At 42.1% G+C, this 17,084-nt stretch overlaps 1 protein-coding gene across 1 annotated transcript in view; it reads left to right on the top strand.

Annotated features, from left to right (window-relative positions):
* LOC138292158 (E3 ubiquitin-protein ligase DTX3L-like) overlaps positions 1-17,084 on the top strand; it is a 129,012-nt gene that overhangs the window by 88,044 nt on the left and 23,884 nt on the right. Inside the window, exon 6 of the mRNA XM_069230577.1 lies at positions 4,793-6,625. Within this exon, the coding sequence (XP_069086678.1) occupies positions 4,793-6,625 (1,833 nt within the window). The remainder of the gene's footprint in view (positions 1-4,792; positions 6,626-17,084) is intronic.

The following is a 17,084-nucleotide window of genomic DNA, read 5'->3' as shown; positions in this document are numbered from 1 at the left end:
AAACACCTTGGATAGCCCATCAGGCTGCAGTATATCTCCGATTAGCCCATCGGGGTGCAGTACATCTTTGATCCAGTGCTCCACAAAGCCCTCCGTAATGGAACCCTCTACGCTCTGGAAACCCAAGAAGGCGCAAGTTATTCTGTCAGGACCTGCCCTCTGCATCCTCCAGTCTTGCCTCCATCATCCCAACCTTGGAAGTGACCTGTGCCATCTGCTTTCATAAAGCACCCTCCTCCGTCTGCAAATCCACAATGGACCGCTCCGCAACTTTGACATTATCCGAGACTTTCCAGAGGTCCGTTCGGAGGAGGTTCACCTCCACAGCCACTGTCTCTATCTTCCCCTCAAGGGCCACCCTCGAGCCTTGTATGGCTGCCAGAAGTTCAGCTTGCGACGGTTCTTCTATAGTAGTTGGCATGCCCAGATCATCTCCAGGCCCACCTGCATGAGTCTGACGCTATGGCAACGGAGCAGGTGTAGTGTAATGCTCCATAGTGTTCCCTCTGTGACACAACCATCTGCCTGTGCCGCCCCATCTCACCATCAACAAACGAAGAATGGGATGTATCATCACCTTATCTGACTTATAGGGGCAGGGTTGAAGTTCCTTTGAACTGTGACACCCTTCAATCAATCCAAGTCAATCTCCTGGCCCCATAAAGCCTCAACTGTGGGCACCTATTATGTCCATATATCCTAGCATTCAACCCCTGCCTCAGGTGGTATTAGCTTGTTGGGTATGATCCGCGTTTTGGCTCCAGAACACCTCCATACAATGGCGCCGCACCTGCCCCACCGAGTATGTGCCACTGATCCCACACTCAATCATGCCAGCTCTCCAAATGATAAGCCTTGGTTTTCCCCTCTCCGGACAGCAACTCGCTCCACTGGGCCGCGCCCCAGCCGCTCCACTGAAGCTTGGAGCCAACCGGCCCGCTGCAGCTCACCTGGGCCCCTGTTTCTCACCGTCCTCCAACGATGTCCCCTCTGCCCCGATCCTAGGCTGTCCACCAGGGCAGGGGCACAAGAGTAGGCCCCCCTCCATCTGGGCTCTGCGGTCCGCCCCGGAGTCCCACAGCCGCTCCGATCCCCGCGTTAGGGTCGCTCACGACGGGGTGGCCAGCTGGCTCACAACACCACCTCCAGAGTCAGTTCAGCTGCCAGCATGAAGCCTGAAGGGGGCAAGAGGTCCACCGGGGATAGCAGAGCGAAGGCCTCCCCCTCTTTCCACCTGGTCGTACTCCACGTGGGCTATGCCAGGCCTCACTGCGCCTTCGGGATCCCCGAAGCAGGGGTTCAGATTGCCACAGGGGTCAGGGCACTCTCCCTTACCGAGGGGGAGCACCTAATATCCCAGGCACCTCAGGATTCCTGCAGGATCAGGCCAGGATGGCAGGAGCTTCCTAAAAGCACGTCCCAACGGCCATCTTGCTTGGCTATGCCCCCCTAAGTAGATCTTTAAAGAAAATTGTATGTATTCATTTGTGGCATGAGTTTTCTGTTTTTGTTTACTTTAATTATCTGTCAAGGATTGCTAACGCAGATTTAGAACACATTTAAAAGGGTTTTCTGTTTAGATTTATTGTTTAAAATATGTACATATGACAGCTGAAGATACCAGCATTGGGTGATTTTGCTTATTTTTTGTACCTGCTGGGACAATAAAATACTGGTGGTATCAAAGGAAAACTGGCCAGGTGGCAAGCCTAGTCTCACATTTGGGACCTTTTGATTTTGGGAATGCCATAGGAAAGCCAAATGAAACAAGCATTCGAAATGCAATGGGTCTCGCATTTGCTTGAGTTGGAGTTATTGGCATTGTATATTCATAACTCGACTTTTCTTGCCACATAAATTGCCTCATAATTTTGTCTTTTCCTGCTATATAATTCCAGTGGCCCTGCCTATAACTAAAGCCCTTCCATTTACCTTCTTCCTCTATTTGCAGCAAAAAATGAAAATGTTGCCATTTAGCATCCTAATTTAAATTTGCCATGCTAATTCCAATACAATACCACTTTCACCACCCCACCATCAGAGTTGCTGGCTGGCTAACACAATTCCCCAAAAAAGACACAAGACAGCCACAGAGAAGAAATAAACTAGAAGGGTCACCCAAACATATCAAGAATGTTCAAACAGTCATAGTGTAATAAGGATGTTAAATTGGCCTGAATTATGATTATAGTTATAATAAGGAGAGATTATTAAATGTATACAATTATCTTTAAACCTTTATCAGAAATAAACTTTTGGCATTAGACTGTAATACTCAAAACAGCCCCTAGAGGGCACCATAACAAAAATATCGTTTGTAGGAAACATGATCATGTAACAATATTGTTAGCCCCTAGAGAAAAAGTGATGCAGTGCAACCATATACTTAGCCCCTAGATGGTGTTTTAGGGCTAGCAGGCCTATTGCAATGATATTATAAACAAGGCCCTTAAAACAAAACTTCTCTCTGCTGTAAAACAAAAGTTCTAGCCATTAAAAAGTTCAATAGGCACTGAATGGAGGGAGGGGCTATTATTTTGGAGTCTCCTCTAACATGGTGTAGGGACCCAGGGGTGAGGTAGACAGAAGGAGCACATTGTGGTCAACGTTTTGAAGGTGGTTCCATTGTCTTGGGACCACCACAGGCTGAGATATTAGCAACACTGTTTTGTAAAAGTAATGGCCTGCAAAGCATTAGGGGCAAGTTTCTGTGCCATGAATATTTTAATATGTTGATATGACTGTAATGCTTGGAACAGCCCCTAGAGGACACCACAATGAAAATAGCATTTGTAAGAAACATGGTCATGTAACTATATAGTTAGCCTCTAAAGTGCATAACCTCACAAAAGGAAAATAGAAATAAATAATACAAAAAGAAAATGGAAATAAATAATACACAGTAACCATATATTTAGCCCCTAGAGGGAATAGTGCATTACATATTTTCAGGGATAGCAGGCCTACAGCTGTGATATTACAAACAACGCCCTTAAAACATAAGCTATTCCTAGCTGTAAAACAAAGCTTCCAGCCATGATAATGCTTAAAAATACACTGATTGTTGGGAGGGGATATTATTTTGGTGTCCCCACTAACCTAGTGCAGGGACCCAAAGATGACCTGGAAAGAAAGGGTGTGTTGTGCTGAACGTTCTGGTGGTGGTGGTCCCATTGTCCTAGGACCACCACAAGGTGAGTTATGGGCAAAATTGTTTTGTAAAAGTAATGCCCTGCAAAGCATTATGGGGCAAGTTTCCCAAGTGCAGTGGATATTGTAGTATCGGCTCTCCCGCTATGCCGGGAGACCCGCTTTCGCTATGAGGAATTCTGTTTTATGTGTAGCATTTTCCAATTTCAAGTGTTTTTAGGGGAAAACCCCAAGAAATTACTCTGATTAGGTAACTGTGAACAATGTGACCAGCGCTTCAATGCCACTGATTGAGTTTACGCTGTTGTGCCTGTTCGCACTGTGCAGCATGAAGGGGAAAGACAAAAAAAATAGTTTGCCCACGCTGCATTATATTGTCAATCGTGCAACTATATATGTGACAGGGGCAGTCTGCAAGGCGTGACAAAAACAGCTACAAGGCGGGGCAAACATAACTTTTACCAAGGACATGAAGTGATTTTTGAAAGGCAAGCCCATGAACGAGTGAAAGTGATGGGCATAACATGGGTGTGGTTAAAAGACCACAATACTTACAACCGGTCAAAGCGCTTGCACGCTCGGCCTAAAAAGGCACCCCTACTGGTGCGCACTTCATTATTTAGGTGTGCTCGTGCGTTGCGATGCATGCACACTCCAATGAAATGTCAAAGGTGCCTATTTTTGATATATTTACAGATCCCAGAAGTAGTGCAAACGCGCCTTTTTTTAAGTAGAGAGGCCCGCAGCATTTTGCTGCATGGTCCTCCTAAATAGTATAAAAGTCAAATAAACACCACTGGTGTCAACTAATGCCAATGGAGGAGCAGGAGGGAAACAGCACATGTTGGAGAGCAACACCATCGACGGGAGGAGACGTACATGAGAGAGAAAGCATGGAGCTACAGGGAGAGGAGAGAGGGGGGGATTGGAGGAAAGAAGCACACAAGGGAGGCAGCAACACGCAGCACAGGTGGGGTGAATATTTGGGGGCTAGAAGTGCAAGAGTTAGAAAACTTGTGGAAAACACATGTACTCTCATGGAGGACTTCACTAAAAAAACACAAAACTAGTTCGCCAAGAAGTGAGCAGTGAAAAGCACAAGTCAGCTAAACGAAAGGATGGTAAAGAGGTTATGCTCCGGAACAAACCCAAAAAGCCATCGGATAAGAAGTAAGTGAATGAGAATGACAATTTACCCAACTAATTGTAAGGAGGTATCAATCTACCTGTAATAGGTATTTTGCACTGTCTGGTATGCTCACAAAGATTTCCAGAAATCCACCATGCATACCATTCCGAATCTAACACTATATGACAAGAATACACACACTACATGAACCTGCTACAGAGCAAAGTGCGAACTGATGGTCAAGGGGTAGTAACATTTCATATTTTATTAGAGTTTACAGTGGGGTTTTTCTACTTCTGTGTTTTTTATTTAGATTTTAACCATTTACTGCATGCTTAATTATATTTTTACGTTGATGAGTTTGACTTGCCCATTGTTTCAAAACTCATAATGTAGCTGTATTTCTTTATATCTGTTTAGTGCTATGTTGTGTACGTTTTAATTACAAGCACGTATGTATTCCCTGATCAAAAAAAGCTAATGCGTTAATATTTCTTTTTTGTCGATCTTTAGTTTCAGATGTTAACAGGTGTGCAGCTAGATCTCGAAGCCATTCCTTCTAATTTGCATAACGCAGTGTTTAAGCTGATCAGACTGAATCACTTAAGAAGAAGCTTTCAAATAGATGGAAAGTTCACAATCGAAGGCCCATTTGAAGATGTGGAACGCTTTTATCAAGGCGTGATTAATCTTCAAACAAGAGCTCCAGGTGAACAGACACCTAGTGAAATACAGCACGAAACACTGAGCGACAATGAAGCAACGATTCATAAACCTAGTGAAATACAGCGCGAAACACTGAGCGCGAAAAAAGCAACGATTCATAAACCTAGTGAAATGCACCGCAAAACACTGAGCGAGAATGAAGCAACGATTCATAAACCTAGTAAAATACAGCGCGAAACACTGAGCGAGAATGAAGCAACGATTCATAAACCTAGTGAAATACAGCGCGAAACACTGAGCGAGAATGAAGCAACGATTCATAAACCTCATGAAATACAGCACAAAACAATGAGCGAGAATGAAGCAGTGATTGATGAACCTTGTGAAATACAGCACAAAACAATGAGCGAGAATGAAACAACTAGGCATACTCACTACAGAGAGCTGAATAGCACCAAGGAAGAAGACACAAACCTACTGAGACTCCCCCTGTTCCACTATGAATACTTAAACAAAGTCTGGGCAGACAAGATCTCTGCTTTACAGCAACGCTACCAGGTGGAAATTCTTCCAGAGGTGGTACTCAAACTTCAGGCCAAGGAGGGCCAAGGCTATCCCCAAGTCAAAGAAGCACTGGATGCCCTCACCAATTCCATCCAACCATTGATTACAGATTTAGGACAAATTAAGTTTTCTGTTTCAGAGTCTGAAAGACAATCTGTGGTACATGCTTTCAGGGAAATGCAAAAGAATAAACATTTGTTCACATTAATTGAACTGGAAGAAGAGTATGCTATCACTGGACCGAAAAACAACCTAAAGCAGGTGAAAGATGAGCTATTGTACCTTGTAAAGTCACAGTCAAGGTCAAAAGCAATCCTGAAAATTGAGAATAAAATGAGCACAGTGGTGACAGAGATGGATATCCCAAAGCCTCATTGGGAAATTCTGGAAAATCTCTTTAAGAAGGAACTGGTGTCCATTAATAGCAGTTACCAGGTTCTGATAGAACCAGAAGTCCAATCACAGAAGGATAGTGTCAAGATCCTCATGAAAAATCAGTGTGCCACACAAGACCTCTCAGGAAACGCCCTTCAGGCATTCGTTAGCCTGTATCAGAAAGCTATGACTAGCTGCATTATGAGGGTAGTGGACGGCTGGCACAAGGATCGTGTCAGAGTGCTGTATGATGAGGTACGATACCAAGGAGTACGTTGTATCTTCCCAGAAGGAGGGTATCTTGCTCTGATAGGCCTGCCACAACATGTAGAGATGGCTGTCCGTGACATCGAAAAAAAGGTGGGAGGGAACATTTTCTCACATACACCTCCTGGATCATGGGGAGCTAGTAGCCAGCTCAGTTCAAGTGCATCAGCACAACAAAAGAAAGAAGAACCAAAAGGAACAAAGGATGAGGAGGAGAAGTGTTGTATCTGCATGGATAACTTCAAGGAGAAGCTAACCACAAAGTGCAATCACTCCTTTTGCAAGATGTGCTGGGAACAGGCAATAGCCGTGAAACCTGAATGCCCCATCTGTAAATCCACATATGGGAAGATTGAAGGGAACCAGCCTGAAGGGATAATGGCACACAGGTATCTGAAAGACCTTCATCTCCCTGGATTTGAATATTGTGGAACCATAGAGATTCAATATCACTTTCAAAGCGGTTATCAGACGGTAAGTTCTGTAAAATTGACTTGGAAATACTAAAAGTTGTTGCTTAGTTCATACTTATTCTGCATACATAAAAAGATGTTTTAGTAAAGCATACAATTTGTATTAGTCTTTCAGTTCTCATGACTTAAAGTTTGACAGCAGAAATTCCTGTTCCAGCACAGAAGATTTACACTCATTACTGTTGTAGGACTCTCATCTTGAGGACGAGACTGCTGGATTTGGGTCGCAGCACCACTGCATGAGGTGGACTTCGACCTAACCCACACCATCTGGCAGCTGTCAGCCTAACCCTTTGGGCTAGCTAGCAGCACCTCACCAAAACCCAGAAATAAAGGTGATTTGAGACAGCATGACGCATGACACTCTGACTTCTCAGGGAAGTCATGGTGGAACAGATCTTACTCCTTTCTTTCAGTTACACGAGTCTCATACATGCAGAAGACAAAGGGAAACAGGATTTGGTTCAATATATTTTACTGAGGCAACTGGGCTGTATGTAATGAGGCATGAATTGCCATTATTAGGAGAATAAAACACAACATCATTATCATTGTGACAAAAATTTGAAAGATAAAAAGTCCTCACACCCTGTCACACTAGTGAATCTAAAATCCCTACTGGCACTACAAAAAATCTACCTGATCGCAATAGCAGTGTTTTGCCTAATCTGCCCATACTTGGTCTCTGTAAAGAAGACCCACCAACATACCTGGAAAATGAGTAGGGGGGTTGCTTGTTGGTCTGCTGGAGGTCCTCTTAGGTGTTTGAAATGACAAGGTCAAGTCTAGCAGCAATGCAAAGACATGGTACAGCATAAGAAGGCTGGCTCGAATGCTCACATCAAACCTGGTTATGGGCAGTCTGTTGTTTTATAATAAAATGTGTTGTTCTGAGATCTGTCCTGACGTGATAAAACGTATTTTCTTTGTAGGGTAGACATTGTGCTCTTTGGACATGCAATACTCAGTAAATTATCATGTAAAGCTTTGTTCAGCCTTGGGCTGAGCACAAGAGTAAATGTCGTGCAAAAGAACTAATGGCAAATTCTACATGGAAGGGCAGTTGATAACAATAAAACAGTACAGCTAAAATGAAGCTTTTGCTACAATAATAAAATGAATAAAATGAAATGCAACTAGGTGAGAGGGTACTGGCCTCGACTCAGAGCAAAATAATAAATGCCCGTGCAACATGCTAAAATAACCCTCGACACTACCATGAGAAACGCTAATTAATTAATAAAATTGATTATAATCATTTAAACGCAGACATGAGGGAGAATGTAGATAGGATTATGACACCACCAAAGGATTAAACTACCACCACCTCTGTGAAGTTATTTAAAATCCTTATTATTAGGGAAAATAAACACTATAATTCAGATAGCATAATGTGGCATATTCTCTGCAAGAGAATGCTATAATAGCCAGGAACGTCAGAAGCAACTGAAAACAGCATTCTCATTGTTCAAGTAATAGGAGGGGTTGGTTGTAGAGTAGAATGCCTTGTAGCAGAGAGTTGTGAGAAATGTTCATCTTCTGTTATCATGGGCAACGGTTTAGGGGCATCTATTGAGCTTTAAGAAAATGTTAGTCTTCCAAGTATTTGAAAACAGCTTAAACAGTGTCCACAACAACTCCTATAAAAAGAATGTGATAGTTCAATGAGAATGAAGTGGTAACACCCTACTGAAAAAGCTTCCAGCAGACATGTTCGATTTCACAAACTACAGGTCCATTTCTAATATACTTTATCGATTCACAACATTAGAACAAACTGTTAATGACCAACTGTAGAATTTGCAGTGGTATTCTTGATCATAGCAGCAGAGTTTTTGTCCTCCCTGTCCTGGTTCTCTGCAATCTTCGACGATCCAAGATAACAGCAGTATCGGACCCTGGATCTTGTGTGACCTTTCGACACAGTTTGTCAATGCTGCTGTTCTTGGGCGTCTCAAGATCAGTGGTTCTCTGTAGTTGAGAACAAGGTGAAATCTTTAATTCACTGCAGTTCTCATATTTTGGCCAGACCACATTTCTTGTGTACGCCAGAAACTCAGATCAGAGGAGGTCCCTCAGGAACTGGCCTTTTGATGAACTTTTTTATGATTCCTCCCATAAAAGAGCTACATTTTCAGAGAGTGTAGCAACGTTTTTTAGCTGCTGCTGGTACTTCATCAGAAACTCAGGCATACCTACTGTGAGAAGCCCAGAAATCTGAACATTTACCACAAAACTCTACTAAATCCTTCACCCTTACAGCAAGAGTTGGTAATTACTAACCTTTAAACCAGATGCTTGTAGGCTCAGTGGGGCTGGGGAAGAGACCCTACCCCACTCCCACAATAATTATCTCATCTGGATTCATTTTCACATAGGTGTTCCTCTATCTATAGATCAATAACAGCACGCCGGTTAAAAATTGTTGGAGAGGGCAGATTATTTTCAGCATAACTTGGGAGCAAGTAGCATCAGCCTTTTAATCAATCCACTCTTTGCCTGTTGAGAAACTGATGGGTATATCTGTCAAACCCTTCCATCCTACTTTTCTTGAACTGGTTCAAGAATGGTAGATGGGGTAGGTACTTATTCTTATTGCAGGAGATCCACCCATAGAACTCTGATCGCCACATATAAGGAAGATAGAGGACCACCTTACTTTTACACAGGAAATAAAAATACCCTTTTTCACTAAACCTTAGAAGATCAATTCGGTGTGCCATTATAGTTGGAGTAGTACTTTCCACTGTGGCAAACCCCATCTCAATAGCAAACCTTATGCACTAGGAAAACCCATTAACATAATTTCTACTGCAGGGCACAGGCTCCAAAAAAGACAAAGTTCACATCAGCAGTGTAAGGCTTTGAATCCTTCAGGAGATTCTTTACATTTGATGTTTTAGTAGATTTGAACACATTTTGGATTGTCGTAACTGTCCTGTTTTGAAAACATCTGGGCAGCCTGTCTTTAACATTAGCACCCCAGAATCATTCCTCTCCTCAGAATAACTGAACTAGAAGACGTATAAATGGGAGGCCCTCTAGGACTAATTGGTGATATTATCATAGGACTAGCTCGGTAGAAGAACCTGAAACCTTTGGCAATGAGAAGAGCATCCTTTTTCTGAGAAGAAAACAGAAAGGAGAACACCCTGAAAACCCTAGGTTGGCGAAACTCCATTTAGGTATATAAACAGAATTTGGAAGAATATTACTTTAAAAAGTAAAGATTTTCACCACAAAAAATATAAAAAGGAGGCATTGGGGATAGGAAAACCGCACAATTAACACTTAAGGAGCAAAATGAGTGGGGCGGTACAATAGTAAACCTCAGGATGAACATACTTTTGTTAAAAGAACAGATAAGAGGTACTAGGGATAGCTAGAGGTCGAAGCACTAGAGTACAGACAGTGACAGAGGTGCTAGGTTGTAGGTCAGTGTAGAGATACGGAACGTACACAAAGGTAGATGAACTTTGGCATAGGTAGGATTAGAGATACTAACTAGTGTATAGGCTGGGTAAATTTAAACCATTTATCTAGTGTTTCATACACAGACTAGATGCTGAAGCACATTATCGACAGGTAGCATCCTACCCCAGGTGTGGGAGGGGCTGTTTGGAAGGGTGTTTTATTACAGTCAGATCTATGTTGGAAGTGTTTTGGTGCCATACTTGAGCTATTACAGTGGTGCTCTTAAACTGTCTAGGGTAGCATCGCTTAATAGCGTGATGAGAAAGAACCATGAAAGTCAATGAGGACGTAGTATGCATTAATCTTATTCTGTGACTTATTCGGCAGATCCCTTATAGAGTTCTTGAATGACAACTGAACCACCAAACCTATATTCTGAGCTGGAAACAGACAAGCTAGAGATTCTGTTTAATCCTGCAGGGGCTGATGAAGGACAGGAGAGAGGGAGAGCTGGACTGTGTTAAAGTCATGCATAATACAAGCCATTACTGTTGAGGGAGTGCTTACTGGCAGGCATGGAAGTACTCGGATGTAGGAATAACCTAAGGTTATAGGGTATGGGACATAGGTAAGCGTATACGTAGAAATAGAGGTACTAATTCATTGGTAGGGGTAAAGGTACTGGGGTATAGACATTTGTAGAAGATGGGAGAAAAAGCAAACAAAGACATATATGGGATACTCCGAGTCAACCATCTCAGAGAATAGAAAAAGGGCAGAAAAGAGGACCAAAGCGAAAGGGTCTTGGTGTTCCTTCCACCCCACCACAAACGCATCAAAGAGAGGGTTGTCAAGGAGGGCAAGGGGCGGGGTTAATGGAGCCCCTTCCCACACTCCTATTGAAGAGAAATTAGTGCTCTATTTGATCATTTTACAGGGACTTGTTTTGATGTCAAGGATACTCCCCACAATGGCCTCTATGGCCTTCTGGGGCCCTCTGCCCATTGCCACTTGAGCCCTGTCAATGAGAATGCCAGGTCAGTGATGAAAAGAATTCCATTTCAGTAGTGCACCAGTGTCATTTTAAGTTCCTTTGGATGGATCATCATCAAGTCTGCAATCTATGCCTTTCTTTGATGACCCCACGTGCTAGGCCGGCCTTACCTTCCAGTCGAAGAAAACTCTTCAGTATTGACAGGAGTGGAGGTGGGCCCATCGAAGAATGCAGAAGCAGGAGGCCCAAGACCCCCTGACATCTTAAGGGAACACAACATCGAGGTGGAGGACGAAATCAGTCCTTTAGAGGCCCACCTGATCCAGTCCAGTTCTGAGTCCGAGGGAGAACAACATCAAGACCCTGAGCCTTCACAATCACGGAAGACGTAGTCTGTGAGTATGATCGGCACGCACACACAACCCTTTGGCTGTGTGCGACACAAGGTTGGGTCTCAGCAGCTGTTGACAAGAAAGAACCCACTTGTCACAGTATCTACATAAGACATAAGTGACTGATAGCATTCAGACTGATAATTGCTGATGGTGCTGTCAGCTTTGATGGTGTGGTCATAAATGGGTGAGAGGTATCTTCAGCTATGGTGTCTTCATCATCCGCTGGGTCACTATGACAATGCAGTAATCTACGGTGTCTTCATTTATGGTAAGAATGTCATCGACAGTATTAGAGAATATGGAGACAGGGCTGATGTGTGCTTTTTCTTTAATGGTGTTGAAGGCATGTGTGTTGGAGTCAGAGGCTTGAAGATCTGCAGATGAAGATTTAGGCAGGACCACTGTCTTAACACATACCACCTCAGTATATAGACTGTGACCCTTGGACAGTTTCATTTTTGCTTTCTGATGTGTTTTTTTTTTTAGGTGGTTTTTGGATGCTGAAGGGAGCTCCGTGTTTAGAATGCACTGTCTTGAGGGCTTTTTAAGGCATCTGCGGAACACGGTCCCACTCATTCCCTGTAAAGGGGGATCTCTAGCCTTGGGCATCAGCCGCTCTTCATTTAGATTTTTTTTTGGTTATATTCTGCTTGTGGGTTGGATATAAGCAATAAATACAATCCATATAACGATCCGGAGTATGGAGTCTCAGTTTCTCACAAAGGCCATAAGTTCTAAATTGACATATTTTGTGGATGACACTGGCATGGCTTTTCCATGGTACTAAGACAACACCCCTATTTCAGAATGATCATCCTAAAGGCGAATAAGCAGAGATATTGAAGTAAAAATTAAAGAAAAAACTTATCTGCAGAAACCGGAGTAGAACTCGGAGGGAGTCCCTTAACACATGATGCAAAGTTGAAATCTTAGATAGTGTGGCCTCATTTCTGAAGTTCGTTTTTTTTTCAGTAAGGCTATTGTTCTACTAGATGGACAGCATTAAATGCCTTTTTGGGTATATTAGAACTTAAAGTGCAATTTTGAAGTTTCCATGGAGCTTCAGCCAACATCTTGTAAGAATTCAAGCATGTAAGAAAATGGTTGCATTTGGCAGTGTTTAGTGTCTCAGTAAGGTTGCTCAGAATATGTTTATACTCATCCAAAAGTTTGCACTTACACCACTTGCGGATGAGTGGGTGCATTATTTGTTCTCCTGGCTTGGATAAGGGTGGCACTCAAGGGCTGTGGGCATGGGGTTAAGTGGGGTGAAGGTACATAGAGGATAGTGTGAGCTAAATGTTATTCTCACTGTGTCATAAAAATCGTCAAAAGAGTGAGTGGAGTGAAACAGTGGTTAAAAGTTGTTAAGAATTAGGTTTAGAAAAGAATGGAAAGCCCTTGGCGGGTGCTTTCATTTTGTAACTAGGGTGTTTTTAGCAGGCAAGGATTTTGAAGGGATGGTTGCTGACAGGTGAATGATGGTATGATCAAAGGAAGAAGGGTGGCGTGTGAGATGAATGGCCTATGGTTTCAGACATTAGAATTAGAAATAGGGGTTTGCCATGTGTGTGAGTAGACACTGAAGGCCCGATTCACAAAGGTAACTAACACTTTTGAGTAAGTATACGTTTTTGAGTAAGCTTACTACTTGTCAGTATTCACAAGGTCTGTGTGTTAATTACTACTAAAAAACAAAAGAAGTAAGTCCAGCACTACACATGGACAACCAATGGCCTGCAACACCCTCCCATAGGAAATAATGAAGGTAGGTACTTGAAATAAAATGCAATAGGGAATAGGGGTTACATTCATTTATTTAAAATAGTTAAAAGGGTAAATAAATATAAATCAATGTAAAAATATTGCATATTTATTATTTATTTATAATATATTATATTTACTGCTTTGAATTAAAAAAAATATGTAATACATGTTATTAAGAAATAGTTAAATTAATTTTAAATAATTTTATATACATCACTTTTAATAATTATTCACTTTTAAATGTTTTGCTTTTGGTGGGAATTTATTTTTTAATTTAAACTTCAGGTGTATAATTTTAATGTCAGTGCTTAATTTGTAAATAAAAACGTGCCGGTGCTCAAAGCCCTCCTCTTAAACATGCGGCTGCTGCAATTAAATGTGGGAACACGGAATATTGAGGTGGCGTAATCCTGAAGGCATCTCGGGCCTCTTCAATCTCTATAAAGCCCCTTCCTACCCCTTCAGCTCACTCTAGCAGCTTCCTGCTTTCTCCCTTTGTGACACTTTTTTGTTTTTCTCTTCCTCTGTCTTTCCCATATGTGTCTTTTGCTAGCAGCAAATGCTTGAGACAGAAGAATAAGCTCCGGCCCTCAAAAATAGGTGCCAGTGCTCAGCACCGGAAACAACAAGCACAAATTAAGCACTGTTTAATGTACTGTATTTCCATTCATTGAAGTTTCAATTAAGCAGTCATTTCTAAGTAATGGAGCTTTTTTTATTTTGTCCTGAATTTAAAGTGACTATATGACATTACTTTACCTCAATATTTAACATAAAAACATGTTTAATTTTTATTTTCGAGTAAAACACATATATTTAATTTTGCCCAATAGTTTACCTTAGGGAGATTTGCAGGTGGGGCGAAGATCTCCACATGGTACAGTATAGGGAAAAATAAAATGCATTTAACTTGAAAATGAGTTAAAAAAATCTTATGTTAAATATTAATGTAAATTTATTTTACATATTTACATTAAATGTAGAATAGAATGTAAAATGCTACAGCACTCCTACATTAATTTTGATCTTAACTATAATGGTTTTCTCCTGCACAATGAAGGGCTTCATGCATACACGTTTTAATGATTCTTAGGCATCGCCTTCCCTGTGCCTTTATCAAGCATGATGGAAAGCATGAATTGTACTTCAGGCTTGTGCAACAATTGGGTAAATGCCTTATTCAAGGAGCTTTTAGCCGTATTAGTGGAAACTTTGCATTGTCCAGCACCCATTCATTCCTGGTTATGTTGCTGAAAGCCTGAAGAACTTCAGCCTTTGAGAGGCTTCACCACCTCTGGGTTGGTGAGAAATGGGTTGGTGAAAAATGGAAAGGAATCCATCATTGAGGTAGTGTTGGTTGAAGCAGGCCTATTCTAGTGGCTGCACAGAGTGGACCTCCTCGTTGTTCTTTCTTAACGGATATTGTGGTCTCTGATATGTGTTCTGATGCTGATATTTGGGGTGGGAGGCTTGCTTTGATTGCTTTTCTTAGCTCTATCCAGGCTTCTTATTTGTGGACATTTAGACCTTCTTGGTGAAGGTTCAGTATTCTTTCTCACTGTACCATGGTATGTTTGGAGACTGAAAGTGGTGTTTGCATTATAAACGCTGGACTGATTTTCTGCTGGTCTCGCATCTGCAAGACAATCCTACAAAATTACTCCCACAGACAGTCAATGGGCAGTATCCTTGGGGGCTAAACTGAATTGCCTGCTAAAGCTTTGTTAATGTGGTTATTCACCATTTGGGCCCCCGTCTGTAGGTGAAAAGCTTCCTAATTCTTCTGAGAAAGTGAATACTACTGGAGGTCTTGAAACCGCTTGTCAAGGATCTGTCGGGGATGAGTGAAAATGTAGATAAAAAAGAGAGAATATTGGTAAAAGGGCTGCTCAGCATTACGCAGAAAGTCAGAGGACGAGCGGGATTCAGTGAGGAAGTCCTGTACAAGTCAGTGCTCAGAAGGCACAGGAACCCAAGAGACATCTCAGCATTCAGAATACTGGAATGTGTAACACATCTGGGTATCGAAGGAGTATGCCTGATGCTCTAGCTCCAACATCAGTACCCTACTGATCCCTTTTCACTTTACATTGGTTGATGAGGAACCAGTCATGGAAAGATTATGAACTTTATATTTTACTGCCCTGAACAGTAGCAAGATTTGAAGACAATAAAGTGGGAGTTATATGGACATTTATTTTGTAAAGTATAAAATGAACAGTGGTACATCCCGCCATGTGATATAACCAATGCTAAAAGGAATGAGTAGTAAAAGACTCTGGAGAGCCACATGGCAATTCTTAAGATCAGTCCGTTCCTCACCCACTGCTGTTACAGAAACTCTCTGCAAAATATCCACATGCAAGGGCCGGGTCTGGCGAGCTGATATTCAGTGATATTGTATGAGGAAATGTAAAAGGCGATGCTCAAAATGGATAAAACACTCCACCTATGTTTCCAGCTATCCAGAATAATTGTGGCGCTAACACAGGAACATAGAAGGCGGTGACATCAAGGATGTGGAAAGTAACACACAGCAACAGTATATAGAAATACCGCTTAACATTAAAAAAGAGAAAATAACGATACCAGAAGAAAGCAAGCAAACACATCACACAAGGAAAATAAGAATTATAGCAGCAGGGAGTGCAAAGCAGCTTAATGGGAAACTGGTAACTAAGAAAGCAGGTAAAGGAAGGCAAGGTCTGCAAAAAGGGTATCAACTGAAGCAATGGAAGTTGAAGAAATGAGGTCGCGCTGAAAGAGTGCTATCTCAGAGATCTGGGAAGCACCGTTGAACAGTGCTAGCTCTAGAAATAAAGATACATTGCAAAAGCATGCTAGTCGAGAAACAATAATATACTGCCAAATGTTACAAGTTTGCCGCCTGAGGGATTACTGTAGTTCAGGTATCTCTGGAAATAGAGGGTGAGGCAGAGAGGAACGCTGCATCAATAGCTAAACATTGACTCAAACAGAGGCTTTAAAAATGGCGCTAGAGATCCCATGCCTCAGCTGTGATCGAGCTAGAACCTGCCAGCCACAGATGGCCTGATTCCTCCAGCCAACATTAGCCTGCAAGGGTAAAGACAAAGCAGTGAGTAGGAGATCACAAAGAAATGCAGCATTTGGCACAAAAAATACAGGCTGCCACAATACCCAGCACTGATTTGTAATGCCAATCAGGTCTTAAAGGTTATCCAGGAAGCTGGAGATCAGTATTGGGATATGTATGTCACAAGCTCAGAGTTTCTTAGAAGTATATTCTTTGGAAGGAAGAGCTTTCTAGCTGTCATAAAGAGTGACACAAATGACATGAACAGTAAGTTCTGAATAGTGCCTAATGTCCTGCAAGTCAGTACAGGGATATAGCTCAATGTCAGATATCGTAGCTCAGCGTTTGAAGGTAACCAAGGCATTCCCCTTAGTGGTTGGCAAGAGTGTGGAGAGAGTAAATCACAACACTTGTCCAGTAAGGACCTTTCATATCTGTCCAAAAGTACAGGCATATGCAGCTGGATGACCACTTTATTAGAGTCGATTAGAGCAAACTTATTTTTCAGTGAAATCTGTCCTCTTTTGTCTTTGTCAGAAGACCCATATGAACAAAAAGCTGAAGGATATGTTGATCTTTATCATGTCCTAGAGAGGAAGGCCAAATTATCTATTTCTTATGCTCAAAGAATGCTACTTCTATCTGCTTACTCCCATCAACAACCCCACAATATTCATGTACATGTTGGCTATCTTTTAGGGGATGGCCTCAGGGCCTGGCCGCGACCACGCGGTTGTGGGGTTGGCTGCATGTGGGTTGTTGGCTGCAGGAACTGGCCGCAAATTCACTGAAAAACCAAAGGTTACAGGGACATCATAGTTAGAACCCAGAATTT

The sequence above is a fragment of the Pleurodeles waltl genome, chromosome 4_2 (genome assembly GCF_031143425.1).
Source record: "Pleurodeles waltl isolate 20211129_DDA chromosome 4_2, aPleWal1.hap1.20221129, whole genome shotgun sequence".
In the NCBI taxonomy this organism is placed as follows: domain Eukaryota; kingdom Metazoa; phylum Chordata; class Amphibia; order Caudata; family Salamandridae; genus Pleurodeles; species Pleurodeles waltl.
The sequence above is the reverse complement of the archived record's forward strand: the minus strand, read 5'-3'. Positions and strand labels throughout refer to the sequence as shown.